At 43.5% G+C, this 23,844-nt stretch overlaps 3 protein-coding genes across 3 annotated transcripts in view; all 3 read left to right on the top strand.

Annotated features, from left to right (window-relative positions):
- Positions 1-23,844, top strand: part of LOC149332054 (sulfotransferase ssu-1-like) — a 62,198-nt gene continuing 38,354 nt past the window's right edge. The window contains exon 1 of the mRNA XM_089555677.1: positions 1-112. The gene's annotated coding sequence lies outside the window, so the exon portion shown is untranslated. The remainder of the gene's footprint in view (positions 113-23,844) is intronic.
- LOC149332056 (amine sulfotransferase-like) lies at positions 29-23,285 on the top strand. The gene is made up of 2 exons (XM_089555673.1): positions 29-112; positions 21,600-23,285. The coding sequence occupies exon 2, from the start codon at positions 21,621-21,623 to the stop codon at positions 22,569-22,571; it is 951 nt and encodes a 316-aa protein (XP_089411799.1). The 5' UTR covers positions 29-112; positions 21,600-21,620; the 3' UTR covers positions 22,572-23,285.
- The window catches only part of LOC149332055 (sulfotransferase ssu-1-like), a 37,289-nt gene continuing 13,480 nt past the window's right edge, over positions 36-23,844 (top strand). The window contains exon 1 of the mRNA XM_089555674.1: positions 36-112. The gene's annotated coding sequence lies outside the window, so the exon portion shown is untranslated. The remainder of the gene's footprint in view (positions 113-23,844) is intronic.

The raw sequence follows: 23,844 nt of genomic DNA, 5'->3' as shown, positions 1-23,844 counted from the left end.
CAGAGAACGCACGCGAAAACTGCGCCCACGGCCGACAGGCGAAGGCAGACGGAGCTGTGCATTGCCTCCAAACACTGCTACAACACCTCCAAACTGCTGTCGACGCGAAACAGTGAGTATTCGTGAATGCATTGACTATTACCAGCTCCAGATTTCTTGCAGAACATGTACAACCACGAGCGTCATGAACAGAAAGTCGAAACGCTTACAAAGTAGACTTGTCTGGCTTCTTTAAGCTAAAGTAGTTGGTTAGTTTAAGAAGAAGAAGAAGAAGACTTTATTTCCACCATGTGCAGTACACAGATGGAGGACGACGGAAAAAAGCCGTCAATAGGCGGCTTGACGAGTCCGTCGCCCCACTTAATGAGCAGCGTTTGGTCAACAGCAATCAATTCACACAGTCAAACAAAAGAAAATGAAAACACTTGATCAGTGCAGAACAGAAGCAAAACAGAGTGGTCCGAAAAATGAAATCCCAGGATAAGTAAAATCAGTTATTCATCCTCAGTAAACATAGAGCGAAGCTTAGCAGTGGAGCAAATAAATAAATCAAAGTTAGTAGACAGATAATGGTTTAACAGTGATGGTAAAGAATAACATAGGCGTTCCATTCCAGAGTTCAAACGGGGTGCAACGATTTTCCAACATTCTCCATGTCTTGTAGCATAATATTGTTCCTTCTTTTCTAAATATGCCAGAGTACCAAGGTTATGTATGTTATATCTTACTTCATATTTAAATCTAGTACTCAGACGGCAGAGATATAGTTTATGAGCCGTAATGACATGCGCTCTATGAAAAAAACCTGCAGTTGTTGCATGATAACCAGCGTTGTACACATGACGTAGGTATCGCTTCTGCATGACATAAATTTTTTGTAGATTAGAGAATGTAGTTGTACCCCAAACAAGTTGGCAATAGTTAACATGTGAATAAAAGAGTGAATTATAAACCAATAGTTTAAGTTTTGTAGAAAGAATATATCTGAGACGACCAATTACTCCAGTTACCCGAGCTAAATTCGTCACTAGTAAGTTCACATGAGTTTCCCAGGACATGTGAGCAGTAAATGTCACACCAAGGCTTTTGAAATGGTCAACAATGTCAACAGGACGAGAGTTAAAAATAATGTCGGCATGAGGAAGGAGTGGCTAATTCTTTGCCCGAAAGATAACAGCTTTTGTTTTATTTGCGTTAATTGTCATAGAATTATAGGACGACCATTGTTGTAGTTGAACTATTCTGTCATTGCAACTAGAGATAAGTTGATCGATATTATTACCAGAGAAAAATATGCTGGTATCGTCTGCGTATATGATAAATTTGGCATCCTGGTTAATATTAACAATGTCATTTATATAAAGGTTAAAGAGCAAAGGCCCCAATATGCTGCCTTGTGGGACACCACAAGCCAGTGGTAGGACTTGTGATCGAGAGTTATTAATTTGGACTACTTGTTGCCGGTGGGACAAATATGACCGTAGTAAATGTAACGCACATCCACGTACACCATAAATATCCAACTTATTCAATAAAACTTCATGATTGACCAAGTCAAAAGCCTTGGAGAAGTCAACAAATAAGCCAACCACGATTTTCTTGTTCTCAAATTGTGTTAAAATATATTCTTTTTGGTGAAGCAAGGCTAATTCAGTTGACATATTCTTCCGGAAACCAAATTGGTAAGGTGTTAATACACTGGAGGTTTCGATGAAATTCAAAACCCTGCAATGAATTATTTTCTCGAAAGCCTTTGAAAAAATCGGCAATATAGATACAGGCCGATAATTGCCCAATTCGTTTCGATTCCCCTTTTTAAAGAGCACTACTACTTTGGCAACCTGCAACTTTACTGGGAATATAGACGTAGTTAAACACATATTAAAAATATTCGCTAGAACTGGTGCAATTACATCTGCAACGTATTTGACGGGTTTTATTTGAATTTCATCGATATCCCTACTGCTGCTGTTGTTTAAACTTCTAATAGTTGAAATCACTTCCTGCACTGTGACTGGCTGTAAAAATAAAGTTCTATCATTCCTCCTGTTCATATACTGACATGCGTTTTGGGAACTACCTGGTGTACTCATATTTGTAAAAAAAGTGTTGAAAGCATCAGCCAGTTCCTCCCCTTGCAAGTCCTTGCCCTTAATAGTAAGTTTGGATATGCAGCTCCTGCTATTACCACGGCGTAGTAACATATTTAGTTTGTCCCAAAGCAGTGCGCTCGGTGATTTTTTGACATCCACAAAAGATGCGAAGTAATCTTTGCGCGCAATGCACAATTTCTAGGTTAGTTTGTTTCGATATTGTTTGAAAATCGTCACGTCATCAAGATTACGCGTGCGAAGAAATTTTCTGAACAGCCTGTCTTTTGTTCTCATTTGTTGGTAGAGTTCGTATGTTACCCATGGTTTCCGAATTTTCCTATTTCTTTGGCGCTTTTTTACAGGAAAGTGAACTTGGTTAAAACCTTTAAAGATATCTAAAAATGCATCATAAGCATTGTCAGCATCGACCAAAGTCAGGACCTTTCGCCAGTCTACTTGAATCAATTCTTTTCTGAATGCATCGAGAGCCGCGTCAGTTACTGGCTGGTAAAGGTTTTCAGCAGGCGGATGTTTAGGAATGCTGGCAACATCTAGGCAAAAAAACACCGGAAGATGATCACTAATAGAACATGCTAATGCACCAGCTTTTACATCCGATAATACAAAATTTGTTATGAAGACATCCAATACTGACTGGCAATCAGTTGTTATTCTTGTTGGATTATTTATAACATTGTTGAACCCATTTGACAGCAGAACATTGGTAAAATTTGTACAAACAGGAGTATCAATACCCATATCAATGTTGTAGTCACCTGCAGCTACCAACATGCACCTGCTTTCCACAACAAACGAAAGAAAGCTTTCATAAAATTCAAGAAATGTTGGAATATGCCCACTTGGCGGCCGATAACAAACCGAATACAGCACTTTATCCGCAAATAAAGATAGAACTTCGTAATCGGGAGTTACAATACTGAAAGCGTCTACTAGTTCGCAGTCCATTTGTTCTAAAGTTAGAACTGCAACACCACCACCGCGACCACAAGGTCGGTTGAGATAATGTGTATTATAGCCTTCCATTCTAAAAACGTCACTCTCATTTTTGCTCCATGTTTCACTGAACATGATAACTGAAAAATTGAAAGAAAATTGGCTAAAGAATTCATCTAACAGAAGTGCTTTGTTTCGGACAGATCTGGCGTTTAAATGCACAGATTTCAACGCATGACGTCCCAAATGAGATACCACATTGTTTAAGTCATCTGGTGAATAGAAATCGTGTTCATCCATCTCTAGCTTCTCTGTTCAGGAATGATACTGGCTGGGCGCATCATTTGGGCAGAAGGCGGTCGAGGTCATCACGGCTTCTAACATGAATTGCGTTTGCACCATCAGACATTCTCAAAAGAACATTTCCATGCGTATGCCACACGTATTTAAAACCAGCTTCTTTGGCCCAGTTCTTTGTTGCTTGTAGCAGGTCTCTGTTGTGACGGGTCAAGTTTTCCTGGATGAAGATGCGTGGATGGCTATCATTTAGCTTGCTCTTGCCAAGATTCCCTTGTCGACTGCTTTGTGAAACGGACGATTATTCCGGGAATTTTGTCTTTCTGTGCGGGTAGCCTGTGTACCGAGGCAATGTCATGCTCGACCAAATGTGGCGTTTCCAGCTGGTCTGCAACTCCGTTTAGCACATTATGCAAGTTTTCACCTTGCACGAGAGGCACCCCATGGATTTCTAAATTAAGCTGCCTATTACGGAATTCAAGTTCGTTCACTTCCCGCCGCAGCTGAGCCTGAGCAGATTGGTTCTCATCGTCCTTCATCTCCAGTTCCTGTACCTGCTTTCTAAGTACCTTAATTTCATTTTCCTGCACGTAAATCGTTTTTTTCAGTTCCTCAAAAATGGCAGACATGTGCGTAACAGACTCCTCCATAGTTTCGACTCGAGCGGCGAGGGAAGGTAGGCATTCTAGCTTTAGATTAATAGATCCAAGGATAGCTTTTATATCCATGTCAGTCTCGTTTTCATCAGTGCTGCTACCACCTTGTACCGAGCTCCGGCAATTTTGGCATCGCCATGTTTTCTTTGCAGCTTCGGATTTTCCTTTGAATGACTTTTCAGCTATTCCCGCGCATTTTCCAAAATGGTATTCGTGCACACACTCAGAACAAGCTACACGCCCCTCATTTTCATGGAATGCTTCATCACAAGTGAAGCAGACATGGGCCATTGTTTCCACTACAGCAGAAAACCACAATAGGCCCGGCAATACAGCAAAATATACAAGTCTTTGGCAGCGACCGCAGCACAAGCACCACTACGCGTACAGTAAATAGGGGAACAAACTAACCTGCACAGTTGAAATCGCAGATCAAGAGATGTTCGCTGGATGCTGCCGTCGCTGCCAAATGACTGCCTCCCCGTGTGCTCTTGATTTATCCGTCTTGGATTCCTTCGTCAGGCGCGCAAGCGCAGTAGGGGCGTGCGGCGGTGATAGCTCCGGTGATCACGGCGGTGACGGTGTACGTAGCAGGGGCCTGGGCGTCACACAGCTCTCGGGAGCGCTGTGCAGTTCGAGCAGTAGAAAAAGCCAGGCAAATCCGCAATGTCCGATGGATCCTTCACCGGGCAGCGCTTGACAATCCGGGAAAGAAGGCCAGTCGTTGTATCTGCACAGTTGAAATCGCAGATCAAGAGATGTTCGCTGGATGCTGCCGTCGCTGCCAAAAAATGATTTTGTATTCGCCGAAGCAACGCTCTGGTCTGTAAGGTACTTTTTAGTTCATTATTCAGGATTGGTTTAGTCCCCCTGGATATTATTCACGTGTTCTAGAGAAGGTGGTTTGGTTTAGTTTATGGGGTTTAGCGTCCCAGAGCGACTCAGGCTATGAGAGATGCTGTCATGAAGGGCTTCGGAAATTTGGACCACCGGGGATTCTCTAACGTGCGCTGTCATTGCACAGTACACGGGCCTCTAGAATTTCGCCTTCATCGAAATTCAGCCGCCGCGGCCGGAATCGAACCCGTATCTTTCGAGTCAGCAGCCGAGTGCCATAACCGCTGAGCCCCCACGGCGGCTGAGAGCCGCAAGAGTACGGGCGTCTTTTGCGCTTCGCTTCCGGGAGACCGGAGTCGGATCCCTGAACTCGGGTTGAGGAGCGAAACGCATGTAGCCACGTCTTGTCACTCAGCCTCTGCTGTCTGTTGAAAATTCGCCAGTCGAGCTTTCGTCACTTCACGTTCATTTCGCTCAGTGTGTGTATATTTGTGTGTGTTTGTGGGGGTGCGGGGGTATCCATTTCAATACGCCACCTCACCAACTACCCTGCTTGCCTCTAGTATAGCAATACCTTTGCTTTAAAGGTTAGGCCTGCGCTGAGAAGCAAGAAGGAGCAGGGCACTTTTTCAAGAATCATTGCGAACGTTAGCCCGTAATTTATTTCGCGGGCTGCTATTGATAAGCAATTGCACAAACCCCATTTGCGAACAGGCGTGTACTGAAAAGATCTCGGGAACGCAGGGCCGTTCCAGGCGGTTACCGTTAACATTTGAAAGCATAAAAAAAAAGATAAAAGTCGATTACGAGTTGTTTTACTTGGGCTTAGACACCGGCCGAAATCAGCACATGGTAGTGTGCAATATAAATATTCCTTTTCAATTAAACACCATTTTTTATTTTTTGCTCTTCATAGTTGTCTAAAGCCACGAGGCGCCCCAGTCATGGAAGGCTCCAGCTAATCAAGGAGAGCGAAAAAGTAAGAAAGTTTGAAATATTAGGAATTGAGTTAGTATAATTATATATTATATATAATATATTATATACTGTACGATGTCTGTCAACGTTAAAGAACCCCAGGTGGTCAAAATTTCCGGAGCCCTTCACTACGGCGTCCCTCATAGCCGTAGTTGCTTCGGGACGTTAAAACCCTAATAAACCAAAAAACCAAATCATTTTCCGGAAGAACCAGAGGGAGACCCAGAATAGGCTGGCGCCTTTGAGCCAACTGGTCTAAGGGAGTGACGCGCTACAGGTGTGGTAGACCTGGTCACATCACCCGTGTCTGTTGTTTAATATCGCAAGACAGGCTTCAAAGTTGGCGGCCCCGTGACTACAGACAAGCCACACAGAAGGCGTACGGTGGCCCTTAATCTTCACGAAGAGAGCGTGCCCTGCATGGTGACGTAAGAAATGATCACTTTGATCCCCAGGATTCTCCAGGTGTGGCCTGCAGTACCTTCAGGGAAGACAGTAGCTCAATACACGCAAAGAAGAGGCAAATTCTCATGAAACAGTCAAGTCTCATGAGAACAGCTGTCCTCCGTGCGAACATTTGTTTTCTATTGGGATTGACAGGTTTTATCTGCCAGACATAGAGCAGAAGCATTGCGCAGGAGCGTTATCGGTTTGGTTTGGTTTATTGGGGTTTAACGTCCCAAAGCGACTAAGGCTATGAGAGACGCCGTAGTGGAGGGCTCCGGAAATTTCGACCACCTGGGGTTCTTTAAACGTGCCCCGGCACCGCTCAGTACACGGGCCTCTAGAATTTCTCCTCCAAAGAAATTCAACCGCCGCGGCCGGGATCGAACCCGCGTCTTTCGGGTCAGCAGCCGAGCACCATAACCACTGAGCCACCGCGGCGGCGGAGCGCCATCCGAATCCCGATGCGATGCTACTGGGGGAAAGACGTTCGCAGAAGATGCTGTCGCAGAGTGCTCAGTATTCGCTTTCGATAGCTGCTCTTCTGTGGTTGTAGTACTGACGCATAAGAGTTTCTTAAAAACGGGGCCCTTAGTGTTGAACACAGAGCCCAAGAAAGAGTTGCGGCTGATATTGCGGAGAAACAGACTGCTGAAGATGCAGGCACATTTTCTTCTTTGGACAAAAATATTTTTGCTTCCGATGACATCTGTGAGATCACTTAGTCTTCAGGACACGGTCTCACTCAACTCGCGTTTACACTGGACCCCACCCCGGTGGCTCAGTGGTTACAGCGTTCGGCAGCTGGCCCGAAAGACGCGGGTTCGATCCCGGCTGCGGCGGCCGAATTTCGATGGAGGCGAAATTCTAGAGGCCCGTGTACTGTGCGATGTCAGTGCACGTTAAAGAACCCCCGGTGGTCGAAATTTTCGGAGCCCTTCACTACGGCGTCCCTCATAGCCCGAGTCGCTTTGGGACGTGAAGCCCCAATAAACCAATAAACCGAACCACGTTTGCACTGGATCTTCAGGGAGGGTATCTAGCGCTGGAGTTTTCATGATTGTTGGAGCGGGGCTACTGGAAGGGCTCCAACTAACAGGTGTGAATGAACTGTCTCGTAGCGTAAACCTTTTTTTCTGTAGCGCTTAAACTCTTTTGGTGACCAGCACGCGCTGCGAACCCACACGTGGCGGACAGTGGCGAGCAGCAGTATCATTCTATACTCGTTGGCTATTTGTGAAGCACCGCCCAAATTTAAAAACGATAGAGACAAAGTCCAATGAAACTGCTTTAAATATTTAAAAGGCATTATTAGACAAGCTTAAAGCTAGTGTGCTGAATATAAAAGTTCCGAGGGCGTCCTATCTATGCAACGTGTTATTCCACGCGGTCAATTCATTCTCTGAACAGCAAATTTCATACCTTCGTAATTATGTTTCTGCCATGCCAGTAACAGAACGCACCACTAATAAAAGTTTCTCAACCTGCCGCTTTGGCGTAGTTGATTAAGCGCTCAGCTGCCAGCCCAGGGTCAGTAGACCAACATCCTGCCGCAGCGATCGTATTTCAATCAACACGAAATGCAAGAACCTGCAGGCACGTGCGGTGTCAGCGCAGGTTAAAGAAAGCACCCATGGCGCTCAAAGTAAACACAGATCTCGCCAATTACGGCTTCCTTCATAGCCCATTATGGGTTACACCTTGAAGGTACACCGTCAGCTATACCGCTGGGCTATGCCATGTCAAAGTATTTCTCATTTCTTGCATTGAATAACATGCAACATGTGTAGGGGGTCATGAGCTTAATACCATCTAGTGCCACTTCTTCACTTAGATGGAAAAACAGCAAAATGAATCGGCGATTTTTCCTTTTACTCGAAGAATATCGTTTACAGCAGTGTTTAGTCTATGAGAACTATCGCTGTAGTTTCTCCCCCCCTCCCCCCAAAAAAATAATAAGCGATAACGTTATGTTGAGGAGCCCTTTACACCACTTGTGTTTTAACGCCTGGACATTCTGCAAAAAAAAAAAATGAGTGGAACAATTACTGAGCTCAGGCATTTGTTCATCATGTAATACTCCCAACACCATTTCTTTCCTTTGCACTAACATCAGAAGTGTTTTATCGAAAGATGTTGCAATATCTTCGCTAATGAACTCGTGCTCCGTCCGCATCATTAGTAGCGCTAACCGAAACATGGCTCAGTGATGTATTCCTGATGATTCAATTTTTGTCAGCCAAACACATTTTAACATCTTTCATTGCTGCAGACCGCACCGGAGAGGAGGTGGTGTACTCTTGGCGATAAGGGATTATTTGGCAACTGTGCCTCTCATGATTAGTTCTTTTCTGGAGTGTACATGGGTTTCTTTTAAGTGTTGTTCTATTGATATAATTATTGGTGTTTTTCACCGTCCTCCTAACATAAATAATGGCTTTTCTTCTGAATTTAATCGAATTCTGTGTGAAATATGTACGCATTTCCCTCACTGTACTTTACTCATATTTGGAGACTTTAACTTTCCTAGTATAAACTGGTTCACACAATCCGCCACAGCGAGTGAAACTGAAGCTAACATGTTTCTTCAATCATGTCTTGATTTTTCACTATCGCAACTCATTACCAATCCCACGCGTCGCACATCGAGTACTGCCAATATTATGGACTTAATATTAACAAATAATCCCGATATTTGTTCAGACATTATTCATTTAGATGGTATTTCGGATCATGACGTAATAACAGTACGTATAACTGGTTCTTTTAACGAAAAGAAAACGACTGTTAAACAAATCAGATGTTACAACAGAGGTAACTATGAAAAAATAAATGAGAATTTTTTTTCGCCCAGTTCATTAATCAATATTTATTGCGCACTGTTCAGCAAAACTGGGATTTGTTTAAGAATACTTTTAATAAAGTTATCGATGATTTCGTTCCTCTAATGACCATTAGATGTAGCAGCAGTGCACCATGGTTTACCCAGAAGTTGCGACGTGCGAATAACAAGAAAAAGCGATTTTACCGGCAGCCAGTGAAAAATGGTGTTCTAAGCGCGTGGGAAAAGTACAAGAAATGCGACAAGGACTACCAGTCACTACTGAAATCCACTCGACGTCACTTTTTCAATCATGACCTGTCATCTCTGCTAACCAACAACCCTTGTAAATTCTGGACCGTCATAAATCCTGGCTTTCAACCCGACATTTTGCTTTCCGACAGCGACGGCGTCATAAATAAAGAGTCTGAATGTGCTCAGGTTTTCAACGACGCCTTCTCATTAGTATTCACCAAAGAAGACATTAGCTCATTCCCTGACTTAGAAATAATCCAAGATATTTGCATGCCTGAAATAGTTATTAATGAAACGGGTATTTTAGCTTTATTAAACAATCTTAAAATAACTAATAGCTCGGATCACCTCGGCTTCAACAATAAGTAGCTGAAGAACACATCCCAAAGCATTAGCGCTGTGTTGTCCTGTTTGTTTTCGCAATCATTATCACACGGATTAATTCCCAATGACTGGCGGATAGCCAAAGTAATACCTATATTTAAATCAGGTGATCGTTCCTCTCCATTAACCTATCCAGACCCATCTCATTAACCAGCACTGTTTGCAAACTACTTGAACATATCATTCACAGCCAAGTCGTCAGCTATCTCGAAAATGATAACATTATTTTCGATTATCAGCACGGTATTCGCAAGGGATTTTCTTGTGATACTCAATTAGCTGGCTTTATTAATGACTTACAATTATCACTTGACGCGGGCTTTCAGATCGACGCAGTGTTCCTGGATTACTCAAAAGCTTTCGATCGGGTTCCTCATCAAAGACTTCTACTGAAACTAGCAAAGCTTAATATACACCCTAACGTGCTCGCTTGGATTAAGGACTTTCTATCATCTAGAACTCAGTTTACTTCCGTTAATAATTCTAACTCTTCCTCTACTAATGTGACATCTGGGGTACCACAAGGAAGCGTGCTTTGAAGGAAAAGCCTTTGCTTTTTCTAATCTATATTAATGATTGACCTGCCTGTGTAACATCTAGAGTTCGCCTTTTCGCTGATGACTGCGTAATTTACCGTAACATTACTGCAGACAGTGACCGCCAATCCCTACAATCTGACCTGAACGCAGTAAGCTCTTGGTGCTCATCATGGTTAATGACATTAAACGTTTCTAAAACTAAACTAATATCTTTCACTCGCCGTACAGCTCGCATTCCAACCACTTATATTCTAAATGACAATACTGTGGAACTAACATCAACATACCTTGGGGTGCACCTTCAGTTTGACCTAACATGGCATCACCATATCGACCTCTCCCTAGCATGTGCTAACCGCTCACTTGGTTTTCTTAAACGTAACCTCAGATACGCCCCTATACACGTTAAAAAACTTGCTTATATAACTCTAATACGCCCTAAAATCGAATATGCTGCGGCCATTTGGGACCCTATTCAAGCCTACGTTACAACTAACATTGAATCCTTGCAAAACCGTGCGGTTCGTTTCATATTTTCAGACTACTCACCCTTCACAAGCGTTTCAGCATTAAAAAAACGTGCCGAACTGGAAAATTTGCCATATCGCCGTAAGCTTGCTCGCTTAACCCTTTTCCATAAGCTTTATCACCACCCATTCCTTCGCAGTGATTTGTTTCAGTCACTTGATGCTCTCTTTCCACGCCGTGATCACTTTCAAAGTTAAACGCGTAAACTGCCATTCATCGTCTTATGCCAATTCATTCATTCCCCGTACTATCACTGAATGCAATAGTTTGCCATCAGTCATCGCCACAGAAACTGACAATAAAAAATTCCAAGAGCTTCTTCGCTGTGACGGAAATGTGTAAAAGTTTGCTGTTTTTGTTAGTGTTCATTTTTTTTGTGTGTGATGCCTTATGTTTTAATTAACGTTTCTTGTTACACTTACTTGTTAAACTGTATCGCGATTAGTTGATTGTACCGCCCCTATGAATACCCTCTTCTGAAGGGCCTTTAGGGGTAACTTGAATAAATAAATAAAAATAAATACCAGCCGCCTAGATTGCTGCTGAAAAGTCGGACTAGTTTTATTATTTTTTAATGTACATGTGTGCTTTTAAAAGTTCGAACCATGATACACGCGTCTGGATATCACGATATCAGATATCACGAAGATGATTTCACCTGAAAAAAATTGCTAATAACGAGCAGCCTGGTAAGGCAGTCACAGTTAATGATGTAAGAAATTGTAACAATGACGTAATCAATGTAGTAATGTTGGAATAAATTACAACTTTTTTTCTTTCTTTGATTTTTATTTGCCAGCTTCAAAGAGAAATTTGAAATGTCAGTTTATTTCGAGGAATGTAATGGCGACATGCATTGAGGACTTTTTTCGGGGCACGATAAAAAGAAATCGAGGCTTAAGTGGTGGTGCCATTTTGTCACGGCCGAATTTCTAGAAAAGCTTTTTCAATAACCCTCACTACAACAGCGAAGGCAAGGCAGGCAGGCTTTGGTAACACTTGTAAACAAATAAATACCCATCAGAGCTACGAGCAGCAACACTGAGACGCGAAAAATTGGAAGCCTTTGTGATAAATAATGCTCCACAACTGCGCCAGTGGTACGTCTGTGCCTTTCTACAGAAGGAAGTCAACCTGACTGAAAGTTTTATTAAGGCGAAAGCCTCTAATGGCTCATACTGTCGTCCGTTAACAAAGCGCGTCACACCCGTTTAACTCGCGAGCTAAAAAAGATAGAAGAAAACCAATAGTTACTTCAGATAGAGGAGAACAAATTGAACCTCGAAGCCAAGTTTGATAACTGCAGATTAGTTAGTTAATTAATTATGGGCAAAAATGTCGAAATTGCGTAGAAATAGGCGGACGTCGATATAGCCACGGGAACAGTGTGACGTCACATCCAACGGAAGTTGTCACGGCATAGGGAAGATTGTCACAGAATGGCAGCAAAACGTCGGATTTGTGTCAAATAAAATTGAAAAATATGTAATTAAGCGTAACTAACACTTAAGATCCCCGAAAGATGTATAATTTTGGTATCGATATAGCCACGGGAAAGGTGTGACGCCACATCCACCGGAAGTCGTCAGGGCATAGTGTCGTCGGCTTTCGCCTCTTAACACTTTAGTTGCCAAAGTGTCCTCGCCATTTTTTATGGTATGGTGATGGCGAACATTCACCAGGCATGCTGTGGGAGCATCTGCTGTGCATACGCCGACCTGTCTTATATTTAGAGGTGTCAGTCTCCGAATAAACTAGTTGTTAGTTGCGTTGGTCCCGTCGCCTTGTTTTTGTAAGCGTCGTCTTTTTTGCGCAACAAATTTTGTGGCGTTTCAAGTATCACACCAACTAGCCCGACAACAAATTTTGCTGAAGCTACAGGTGGGCAAATGCTCTCAATTTTCGAAAGCTTATCGAACGTCTTCCTATTCGATTCGGTGAACGTATCAAAAGGTGCAGATTCGAAATCATTCCAAACAAACCGAGACGTTCATAATGCCATAACATATGGCCTTCAACGTCGGGCGCAGTGACAGGATTGAGCCAGGTTTACTGAACGTTGCCTGAGTGCCATTATTGGAGAACGTTGCTAAAAATCTTGTGGACCTTACCAGCGGAGATTTAACGTTAGTTCGTTCGTTAGCGTGCTCAGTTGGAAAAGGCAACTTTCTTATGCGTATAACATAATAATCACAGTGATAATACACTGACTTCATATCACGTGTCCTCTGGTCGAGATCACTGCTGCGTCTTCTTTACAGCTTCAATTGTTTGACTTATAGCGCCATGGCGAGCACTTCGTAAGTCGCACGAATATTCATTTCGTACGAGTATTCGCTCAAGAAGCGAATACTCACCCAAATGTTCGGATCGCATTTTATGCGGTTTTAACGGGACTAAATTTGTATCCAGTTTGGTAGCATAGTAAGATTATTCTTATTCATTTAGGTTTCCAAACAGGGCTATTCGCATACCGCTACAATAGGCCCAGGCCAGTTGCCATGGATAACGTAGTTGTGGAGCAGAACCTATGCATGCGTGAACTAGCGAGGGTGCCTATCGGGAACAGCCGCTACTTCCACTGTTCCCAAAAAACAGTGCATTGTAAAAAAAATGCGGCACATGCCGATTAGGTTGCATCAAAGTGGTTTTGTTGTGCGTTAGTGAATGCAAAACGAGCGCCTGACAAGTCTGAATTAAATCTACAATACTAATTCATTTATAATCTCTACAAGACACAGCATTATCGCGTTCTTTTGGTTAATCTCAATCCTTCAAGTAGGCCTGTCACATGCGCGTTTGCATTCTCGGCGAGTCTATAATATTGTACTGTTTAGATGGATTGAAGCATGCATACGATCTTGAGATGCGAGAGATAAATCCGACAGACTGGTGTACTTGACCCCGAAATTGCCAGCTCTTTATAATGTGGTGCTACTTTAACATGTGGACAAGTCCTCTTGACTGGCATTTGTCCTTCTTGGCTAGACGTTCTACACTGTTCCGCCCATTACAGCACTGCGTTCTGAACTCAAATGAATCAGAAATGCTATGACTTCTAAGCATCTCTTGAATACGGAGAGCGAGACGGAGGAACGGCCGCCAATCATAGCATACCATGTGGATTGACAAAGAATGCAGCTCAGTATTCTGAATTATTTATGCTATCTTTTGCCGCTGGACATCGCAAAGCACTTATATCATTTCTTCAGCAATCAAGTCAGGAACACCTATTTTCAGAGATACAAATAAATTCCGAAACAGTGCTTGTACCGAGCCTATCCACACATGCCGAGCAATACCCACACGACGACAACCTCCTCAAAAACCCACTGCTGAAAAAGAAATTCCAGAGCACAGTACTGAAGTAGACGTGAATATCATTTGAACAGAGATGATTTGCAAACAAAGGAGAAAGCATAAACAGCGGGGTAGAATAGAAGTGTACGAAAGAGTAGGTTTAAAATGTATGGTGTTGAATGACGCATAAAACAACCAACGCGAGGCAGCTTTTAGCCTTCTGATTTCGACGATATCCTCACGGCATCCTCATGTACATCATGTTGGCTTTTGTTAGCATCGTCGCTCATTCTGCACTGACATGAATTTTAAGGACATGTACTAAATGTCGCCCCACTCGGACTTAGTCAAGGCGGTGTGTGTACGTACCCACGGTAAAGCGAGCAAGGCAGCAATCTAATATAGAAAGGAAGACCATTCGCAGCTGCAGCTCTTATAATTAACTCCCACTGTTCTATTGCCTCTCAGCTCGGGTTGTATACTGACATATTAACGAGACAGGGACGGAAGCAGGAGGAGAATACTGCAAATCGACCTCCGCTGTATCGTTGCACAATTCTAAAAATGCACTAACTCTTTCTCCGTAAGGTCCCTTTTTTTTTCTGACTTTCCCGATCCGTGCGAGCGGCAGTAAGAGATTTGAAAGCTGTCATTCATCCGCAATAAATAGACAGCACAGCATGGAGTACACTGCATTCATATTCCATACCGAGGCCTTCACGTGCTGTCGGGGCTTGTCGTGGCGATCGCCGGAATCTGTGAAAGCAGCTTCAACGGGCTCTCCTGCACGGTGCGTTGACCATCCTCCTCTATGCTATATACAGGGTGTTCCACCTATGACTTTACATAATTTCAAAAAATAAACTTTGTGTTTGAAGAGCGCTTTTTCGGCACAGCATTATTAGCGTTGTAATGCATTAGAATACAGCAAAGATAGGTTAAACAGCAAGCTTGTTAACTACTATATAGTAGTTAAGTTTTTAACTATTACTGTTGGGCTTCTTAATCAATGAAAGGCGTGTAGCCCACCGTAAGTAACATACATATTAGTTTTTATAATTTCGAAAAGGCGTTTACCGTCGGCGCTGTGGCCCGACAAATTACGGCTACATCACGGCAAAATACATGCGCTTTCGAGGAGCTTTCAGGCCAGACAACCTCTCCAGTGCACTTAACAAGTCGCAATAGCCATAATTTGTTAGAACACAGCGCCGAAGGTAACCGCATTTTCGAAATTCTATGCTGATTGGATATTACTTACGCTGGGCTACAGAATCCTCTGAAATTAAGCAGCCTAACAGTAATAGTTGAAGTTAACTATTTAATATTACTTATCTGACCTGCTAGTTACTCATCTCACCTGTATTCTGATGTACTGGACCACTGACAGTCATATGCCAAAAAAAGCTCTCTTCTAACCCAAAAACACCATTTTTAAAATTGTGTAAAGTTTTAGGTGATGAGACACCCTGTATATATGTTTTCTGGCGCAGCAATTCCGCCAATGGATACAGTGCACCTTTTGTACGTGAGAGATAAAAATTACCGGAGTCAGGACATATAATTCATTCCTAATAGTTTTTAATGCTATGGTGGCGGCCACAACTAAACTCACTCGCCAAATCAGAGCCGTGCTAGGCACTTCATGTTAGCGCCGGTGCTGCTTTAAAAGGGTAAAATAATTAAGGCCACTGGGACTGAGGCCTCAGGATTTCTGTTCCTTGCACACAAACATGCTAACAGACGCTTAAAATATATTAAACTGTTGTAATCTCGTGCATGAATGGCCCTATGTATAGAATCTCTTCCGAGCCCGCCTGCCCGCCAAGAGGGAGAGACGCTAGTTTATAGTTTAGGGGTTTAACGTCCCAAAGTGACTCAGCACTCTAGCTATAAGGGATGCCGTAGTGAAGACCTCCGGAAATTTCCATCATCAGGGTTCTTTAACGAATACTGACATCACACAGTACACGGGCCTCTAGAATTTCGCCTCCGTCGAAATTCGACCGCCGCGCCCGGGGTCGAACCCGCTTCATTCGGGTCAGCAGCCGAGTGCCATAACCACTGAGCCACCGCGGCGGCTGTGAGAGAGGCGAACACAGAAAACAGCAGTCACTGATTTGTATCTTCTTTTTTGCAGTTTTTGAAAAGCATATTCAAGCAGTGAAATTCCAGCCATTAGAGGGCTATGGATAGCTCTCACCAAATAAAAAATTGCAGTGGATAAATCTGCCGAAGCCAGTTTCACGTAGCGAAAGCTACATAAGCATGATTAAACATGATTAACTTTAGTACATCTTTTATTGTTTCTTAATTCCCCCACCGTTTCACAGCCGCTTATTCGTCTTCATTGATTGGCTTGATGGAGACGACTCATCGATGGTCATGTCCATGCCAAAGACGAAGATCTTGATGCCGTTACCACAGCTTGACGAAGGGAACGTGGATTGTTGCACACGTAGAAGGATTCTTAAGCGCGCTCTCCTTCCTCATAGCGTCTAAGTCAAGCGCTTAGCTCTGGTTATATATACCCCATACCTTATGTCACAACTATGAATTGACTCATGTGACACAACATGATTACCACGTGGCTTTCTTACTGCCTCTGCCGACAACTTGCAAGGCCGAAATTCAACGTAAAAGATAGAAGATCAAAGTTCAAGATGAAATGTTAAGGTCAATGATCAAAGCTGGTAAGAGTTCACGGTCAAAGGTGGTCCACTAAGTGGAGCACACATGGTTAGGTATATATGCATAGCAATACTAGCCATGACATATCTCAAGGTGGGTTCAAGGCCATTCGGAGGCTCACGGGGAAATGCGTCCTAGCTGTAACAGTCGTGTAGCTTTCGCTACAAAAGAACACTTTTCCTGTGAATGGCAATGGTAGACTTCAGAGCTGAAGTTTCCGGTAGACACTACTCTTTATTGATTCATCTTTGGTTGCAGGCGCGAAGAAAGACACAACACAAGGCAGAAAGACGGGATGAAGAGCCTCATCCCGTCTTTCTGCTTTGTGTTGTGTCTTTTTTCGCGCCTGTGAACTGTTACCAACTTGCCCAGCAAGACGCCCGTTATTGATTGTTTCTATATCTCCATAATTTCCTAATGGCAGCAAGGGGACTAATATGTGCACAGGCATACAATGTGAAGGAGTTTATCGACGCTTGCTGGGTTCATGTAGTATAAAACCATTTACCAAGGAAACAAACCATTAGGATTCGGGAAGCAAGCATATTTGTATCTTTCCGCAGGCCTCATTGTGCAATCCTTTCTTCTCGCGAAAACAAAAATGACCAAGCATAGTCAGTTGTTCGAACTATGCCCCATGAAACTATATACGTGTTTAGAACCTCCCTTTACCTAGGTACGAATATTTCACCTGTGTCATGATACGAAGGGAAACCAAGTGCGGCAATGTTTGACGAAAATGCAGTTTTTTTTTGAAGAATAAAGGGGCGGACAGGATTTCCAATGAAGAATAAGATTGTTTTCGGCGGTTGAAAATACTCTGACAGGATATAGGTGTTGGAGAAGGTTTTTAGAAGAGAAACGTGACAAAGGAAAGGAGAATAAAATTATGTTCATGAAATTGCGTGAAACGGTACACTATTTTAAGAATCTTGCCATGATTTTTAGTAAATCTCTAACATAATCAAAGCCCTGCATTCCATTCAACGACCACTCTTCATATGTGCGAGTCATCGGTGTTTTCCAACTTGTGGCTACTTGTTGAGGCACGTTGCATGCCCACGGGAAGTCGAATATATGATATCCCAGTAACAAGGAGCCAAAGTGAACATAACAAATTTATGCAAGAAAGAACCTGTCCTCAATATTTTATTGCGAATATATCGAAAGATACACACCCAGATCTGCGCTCCGTCACTGCTATCGTTACATCTTTAACCAAAATAAGTTCCAGGAATTTGTTTGCATTGTCACAGGCTAAACGTTCGCAATGGTGCTGTCAGGTTAAAAAAATACAAGATACATTCAATATTTTGAGACATATTAACTAGCAAAAAAAAAAACAGGGAAAGTACAGAATGACAAGCGAGATGCTTGACTTGCAACAGTTGGAAGTCGAGGCTTTCTCCTGTTGTTCGAGAAAGGTCTGGGTCTTTTTTATTGCTAGTTAATATTTCCCAATCCAGAAATAAACAACCTCAATTAGGGGCCTCAGCTACATACATTGTACTTCATTGGTGAGTACCTGAAAGGCAGGTTTCCCTGCACAATACCAGAGCAGAAAGGAGCCTGTCCACTAAGATACTGCTTAGCTTATTGCTTAGATCATCGAAGTCATCAAAGGCAAAAAACACAACCCTACGCTATGGCTCTATTGTTTTGGCGTTCGGAGGCTGATCTCAAAGTCGGGCAACGATTCTCGGCCGCGGTAGAGTCACTGAGACGGAGGCAACATGGAATGATGCCTGTGTCCTTTCTGATGTGTGTGCAAACTGAATACACTCAGGTCGTCCAAATTAAACCGGAGGTCTCCGTTTCGCAGTCGATTACACATCGATTTCTTCAGGACGTAAAACTGGACATGCTAAAAAAATTTACAAAGCACCTGAGAGCTGCGATCGTCCAAACATTTTGAATAGAGACTCGCAAACCTTAAAGAGAGCTGCTCTTCGTATCTCGTAATTGTTTAGAGGTACAGTTCTAATCAAGTGAGGCTAGCTTAGCAGTGCTGTTGGAGGAATTAGCGGGTATTAAATGGGATGTCATAGGGCTTAGGGAGGTTAGGAGGACAGACGAGGCGTATACAGTAGTAGGGGGGGGGGGTGCGGACACGTACTGTGCTATCGTTGATTAGCAGATAGACGTGAACTAGGTCTGGGTTCCTCATCAATCATGATGTAGCTGGCAAAATCGAGGAGTGTTATAGTATTAATGAGAGGGTGGCAGCTATCGTTATTAGGCTTAATAAGAGGTGCAAGCTGAAGGTGGTGCAGGCGTACGCGCCCACATCAAGCCATGATGATCAGATCGTTCAAAGCTTCTATACGTGGAATCGGCAATGACCAAAGTAAAATCACAGTACACTTTACTGATGGGCGACTTCAATGTGGAGGTAGGCAAGAAGCAAGCTGGGGACCAGGCGGTAGGAGACTATGGCATAGGTTCTAGGAATAGCAGGGGAGAGTTATTAGTAGAGTTCGCACGTAGAAATAATCTACGGATCATGAATACCTTCTTCCGCAAACGAGCCAACAGGAAGTGGACGTGGAACAGCCCCAATGGTGAGACTAAAAATGAAATAGACTTCATATTATGCGCTCGCCCTGGCATCTTGGAGGATGTGGAGGTCTTCGGAAAGGCCAGTTGTAGCGACTACAGAACGGTAATGTCTAGTATTAGATTAGATTTTAAAAGTGAACGGAAGAAATCAGAGAAGGGGAAGTCTATTAACGAGTTAGCATTAAGAGGGAAAGTAGAGATATTCGTGATTTTTCTGCAGAACCGATTTTCCGCTTTAACTAAAGAAGACGACCGTAATGTTCAAACAATGAACGGTCATGACAAAGCTATCATTGCGGAGTGTGCCGTAGAAGCAGGCGGTAGGATGGTTCAACAGGATCATCAGGAAGCTATCTCAGGAGACTAAAGATCTGATTAAGAAACGCGAAAGCATGAGGACGTCTAACTCCACACACAGATTAGGACTAGTAGAGCTGTCGAAGTTAAATAAACGCAAGGTAGCCGACATGGAGAAAATTGAGCATGCTCTGAAGAACGGAGGTAGCCTAAAGGCAGTGAAGGCGAAACTGGGCATAGGTAAAAACCAGATGTATGCGCTAAGAGACAAAAAGGGCGATGTCATTAGCAATAAGGACAAGATAGTTAAAGCATCCGAAGAGTTCTGCACAAATCTATACAGTAGCGAATGTAATCAGAACGTTACTGAGAGAGGCATTAGATCACACCAATGGGACATCCCACTAGTAACGAAGGAGGAAGTAAAGAAAGCCTTAGCAGCAGTACAAAGGGGGAAAGGAAGCAACTGGTGAGGATCAGGTAACAGCAGATTTGTTGAAGGATGGAGAAGAGATTGTGCTCGAAAACCTAGCCACCCTGTATACGCTATGCCTTGTGACCTAGAGCGTACCTGGAGCTTGGAAAAACGCTAATATTATCTGAATTCAAAAGAAAGGAGACGTCATGGACTTCAAGAATTAGAGACCGATCAGCTTATTGTCTGTCGCCTACAAGGCATTTGCTAAGGTAATCGCTAATAGGGTAAGGACAACCTTAGACTTTAATCAAACGAATGATCAGGCAGGCTTTTGTAAAGGATACTCGATAGTAGACAATATTCACACTATCAATTAGGTGATAGAGAAATGTGCTGAATATAACCAGCCCCTCCACATGGCGTTCACTGATTACCAGAAAGCATTCGACTCAACAGAAACCTCAGCAGTCATGCAGGCAATGTGGAACTGGAATGTAGAAGTGTGTTATGTGAAAATATTGGAAGATCTATATAACGATTGCAGAGCTACCATAGTTCTCCATAAAGTAAGCAATAAAATTCCAATAAGGCAAGGTGTCAGGCAGGGAGACGCGGGCTCGCCTATGCTATTCACCGCCTGTTAATCCGGAGCTAATCCGGTGCCTCAAATGGGAACAGTTGGGGATAATAGCTCATGGAGATTACCTTGGTATTGGTAATACGTGATTCGCTGATGACATTGCCTTGCTAAGTCACACAAGACATGAACTGCAAAGCATGGTCAATAAGTTACAAGCAGAGCAGAACGGTGGGACTAAAAATTAACATGAAGAAAACCAAAGTAATATTGAGCAGTCTAGCAAGAGAACCGCAGTTCTCAATTGGTGGCGAGATGCTGGAAGTAGTAAGAGAATATGATTATTTACGGCAGCTAGTGACCGCTGATCCGGATTATGAACGCGAAATAACTAGAAGAATAAGATGAAGTGGAGGCAATATGGCAGGTTCTCTCAGATCATGAATAGCAGTTTACCAATATCCCTCAAGAGAAAAGTATACAACAGTCGTCACTTACCAGTACTCACCTATGGGGCAGAAACGCGGAAGCTAACAAAGAGGGTTCGGCTTAAGTTAAGAACAACGCAGGGAGCTATGGAAAGAAAAATGACAGGTGTAACGTTAAGAGATCGGAAGCGGGTGGAGTGGGTGAGGGAACAAACGCGGGTTAATGACACCTTAGTTGAAATAAAGAGGAAGAAATGGACTCAGGCAGGGCATGTACGCGAAGGCAAGATAACCGCTGGTCCTTAAGGGTAACGGAGTAGATTCCAAGAGAAGCAAGCGTAGCAGGGGGTGGCAGAAAATTAGGTGGGCGGATGAGATTAAGAAGTTTTGCGAGGATATGGTGGCTGCAACAAGCGAAGACAGGGTTAATTGGAGAGACATAGGAGAGGCATTTGCCCTGCAGTGGGCTTAATCAGGCTCATGATGATGATCATAATGATAGTTCTTGAAATCTACTTTACAAATCTTCTTCTCTGGTTCCAGCGCCACAGGAGAAAGAAGATCATGGATCCAGAAGCTTATGTGAGCATCGAAGGCCTACAGTTCCTCAAGTTTTTTGATGAAGGCATAGTGCGCGATGCTATGAACTACGAACCACAAGACAATGACATCATCATCGCCACCTATCCAAAATCTGGTACAACATGGACACAGTATATTGTCTCCAGCATCTTCACCAGCGGGAATCCGGAAAAGACAACACTAGACTTTATGTTGTCCTCGCCATTCATAGATCTTATGGGAGTTGACGCTGTTCGACAGATGCCCAGACCAGGAGCCTTCATATCTCATCTTCCTTTCGACAAGCGTAAGCACTCTACTCGGGCCAAGTACATCTACGTAGCGAGAAACCCTTATGACTGCTGCGTGTCCTATTACCATTTCATTAAACAATTCACTCCTAAGGACTGCCAGGACGTGTCCTTCGAGAGATTTCTGAATCTCTTCTTGTCTGGCAAAGTGTTATACGGGGATTACTTCGATCATCTGCTCTCCTGGTACCCACACCGCAATGACCCTAACGTGCTGTTTTTGACCTACGAGAGCCTGAAAAAAGACACGTCCTACTGGGTTTTACAGATAGCTGATTTCCTGGGAGAAGAGTATGGGAGTGCTCTGAGGAAAAGCGAAGCTCTTCTGAACAAGGTACTGGACTCGTGCTCCTCTCGAAACATGAAGGCTGTCTTCACGGATCCGACGCGTGTGTGGGTCCGAAAAGCGCTAGATTTGCCCCGGGAGAGGCGAATAAATTCTATGGAGGTCCACCGGCATAACCCGGCTTACAAGATGGAAACGCACATCGCCGGCAGTTTTGTCCGGAAAGGTATTGTCGGTGATTGGAAGAGGCATTTTTCTGCGGATCAAGTGAAGCGTATGAAAGCTAGGATAGCGGAGAAGACAGCGGGGAACCCGGAAGTCATGGACGTCTGGAAAAGTCTCGGTCTTCCTATGTGAGGTTTCGACAACATTCGATCATTACGGAAAATGAACAAAACTTTGTCTTGCGGTACTCAGTACTTTGAAGGTAGCATGAAAAGAAGATATGAAGAAAAGAAAACACCTGAACGTACTTCGCTATACGTACTAGAGACAATATTACTGCCCTGAACGAATTGGGAGTTAAGCTTTTCGTTAAATAAATGCGTTTATAAACTGCCATATTTTGTGCAGCATATTCTACCTTTATGGTGCATGCTTGGAAGCTTCAACACCTTATAGGAATTGATGCGTTGAACCGCGAGAACAACTGTACCGTATCTTGCATATCAGGAACCATATCCGCCAACATTCGCAGGAACATATTTATTCAGAACTGCGTTGAACCGCGAGAAGAACTGTACCGTATCTTGCATATCAGGAACCATATCCGCCAACATTCGCAGGAACATATTTATTCAGAACCGCTATTAAGCTATATAGATTTATTCTCATATCTGAAATTAACAAGGACTGTATACGCCGAACATCACAACTATCCAAACATGCAGCAAGGGGTCATCCTAGAGAGAGAGAGAGAGAGGAATTTTAATGAGGGAAAGGTGGAGAGGTCGGCCGGTGGTAACATGGCCCTGGCCTGCTACTCCACACAGGGGAAAGGGAAGAGGAGGAAAAGGAAAGTGCGAATGAAGGCTGATGATGGCATAATACAATGAGTTTCACGGGTGAAGGCTACACACACACACCACACTGGCTGGCACTCGCATCGCGGTTAGTAGACGCACATAAAACTCATAAAACTGGTGTCTGCGACACAAACACCGACACATGTCATTAACCATGTAGGTTGTGCACAGGCGGTCACAGACGAGTATCCAGGCCTGTTTCACACAAAAAGTTGAGCAGGGTCTTTGTCACACGACACCAATCAGAACGTCTCGTCCTGGCGCCTAGAAGAGTTTCCTCAGAGAGAGGGCGAGAGTCCAGTTCTTTCACGGTCGCCTCCAATGTTCTTCTTTCAGCAGTATAGTTCGGGCACTCGCAAAGAAGGTGTCCAATAGTCTCTGGAGTGTGGCACTGTGCGCAATTTGGGTTACTTTCGATGCCGATCTTGTGAAGATAGTGTTTGGTGTAGGCAACGCCAAGGCGTAGCCGGTGGAGTAAAGTCCCATGACGTCGCACCACCACAGATGGCAAATGTAATCGTGAGCCAGCGTCAAGCTTACAGACGCGGTCCTGTTGATGACTCGAATCATGCCAGTGCGACTCCATTGCCACTTGCATTAAATGC

The sequence above is a fragment of the Amblyomma mixtum genome, chromosome 8 (genome assembly GCF_055824585.1).
Source record: "Amblyomma mixtum isolate Tamu chromosome 8, ASM5582458v1, whole genome shotgun sequence".
Classification (NCBI taxonomy): Eukaryota; Metazoa; Arthropoda; class Arachnida; order Ixodida; family Ixodidae; genus Amblyomma; species Amblyomma mixtum.
Note: the sequence above shows the minus strand (reverse complement) of the source record. Positions and strands in the feature narration are given on the sequence as shown.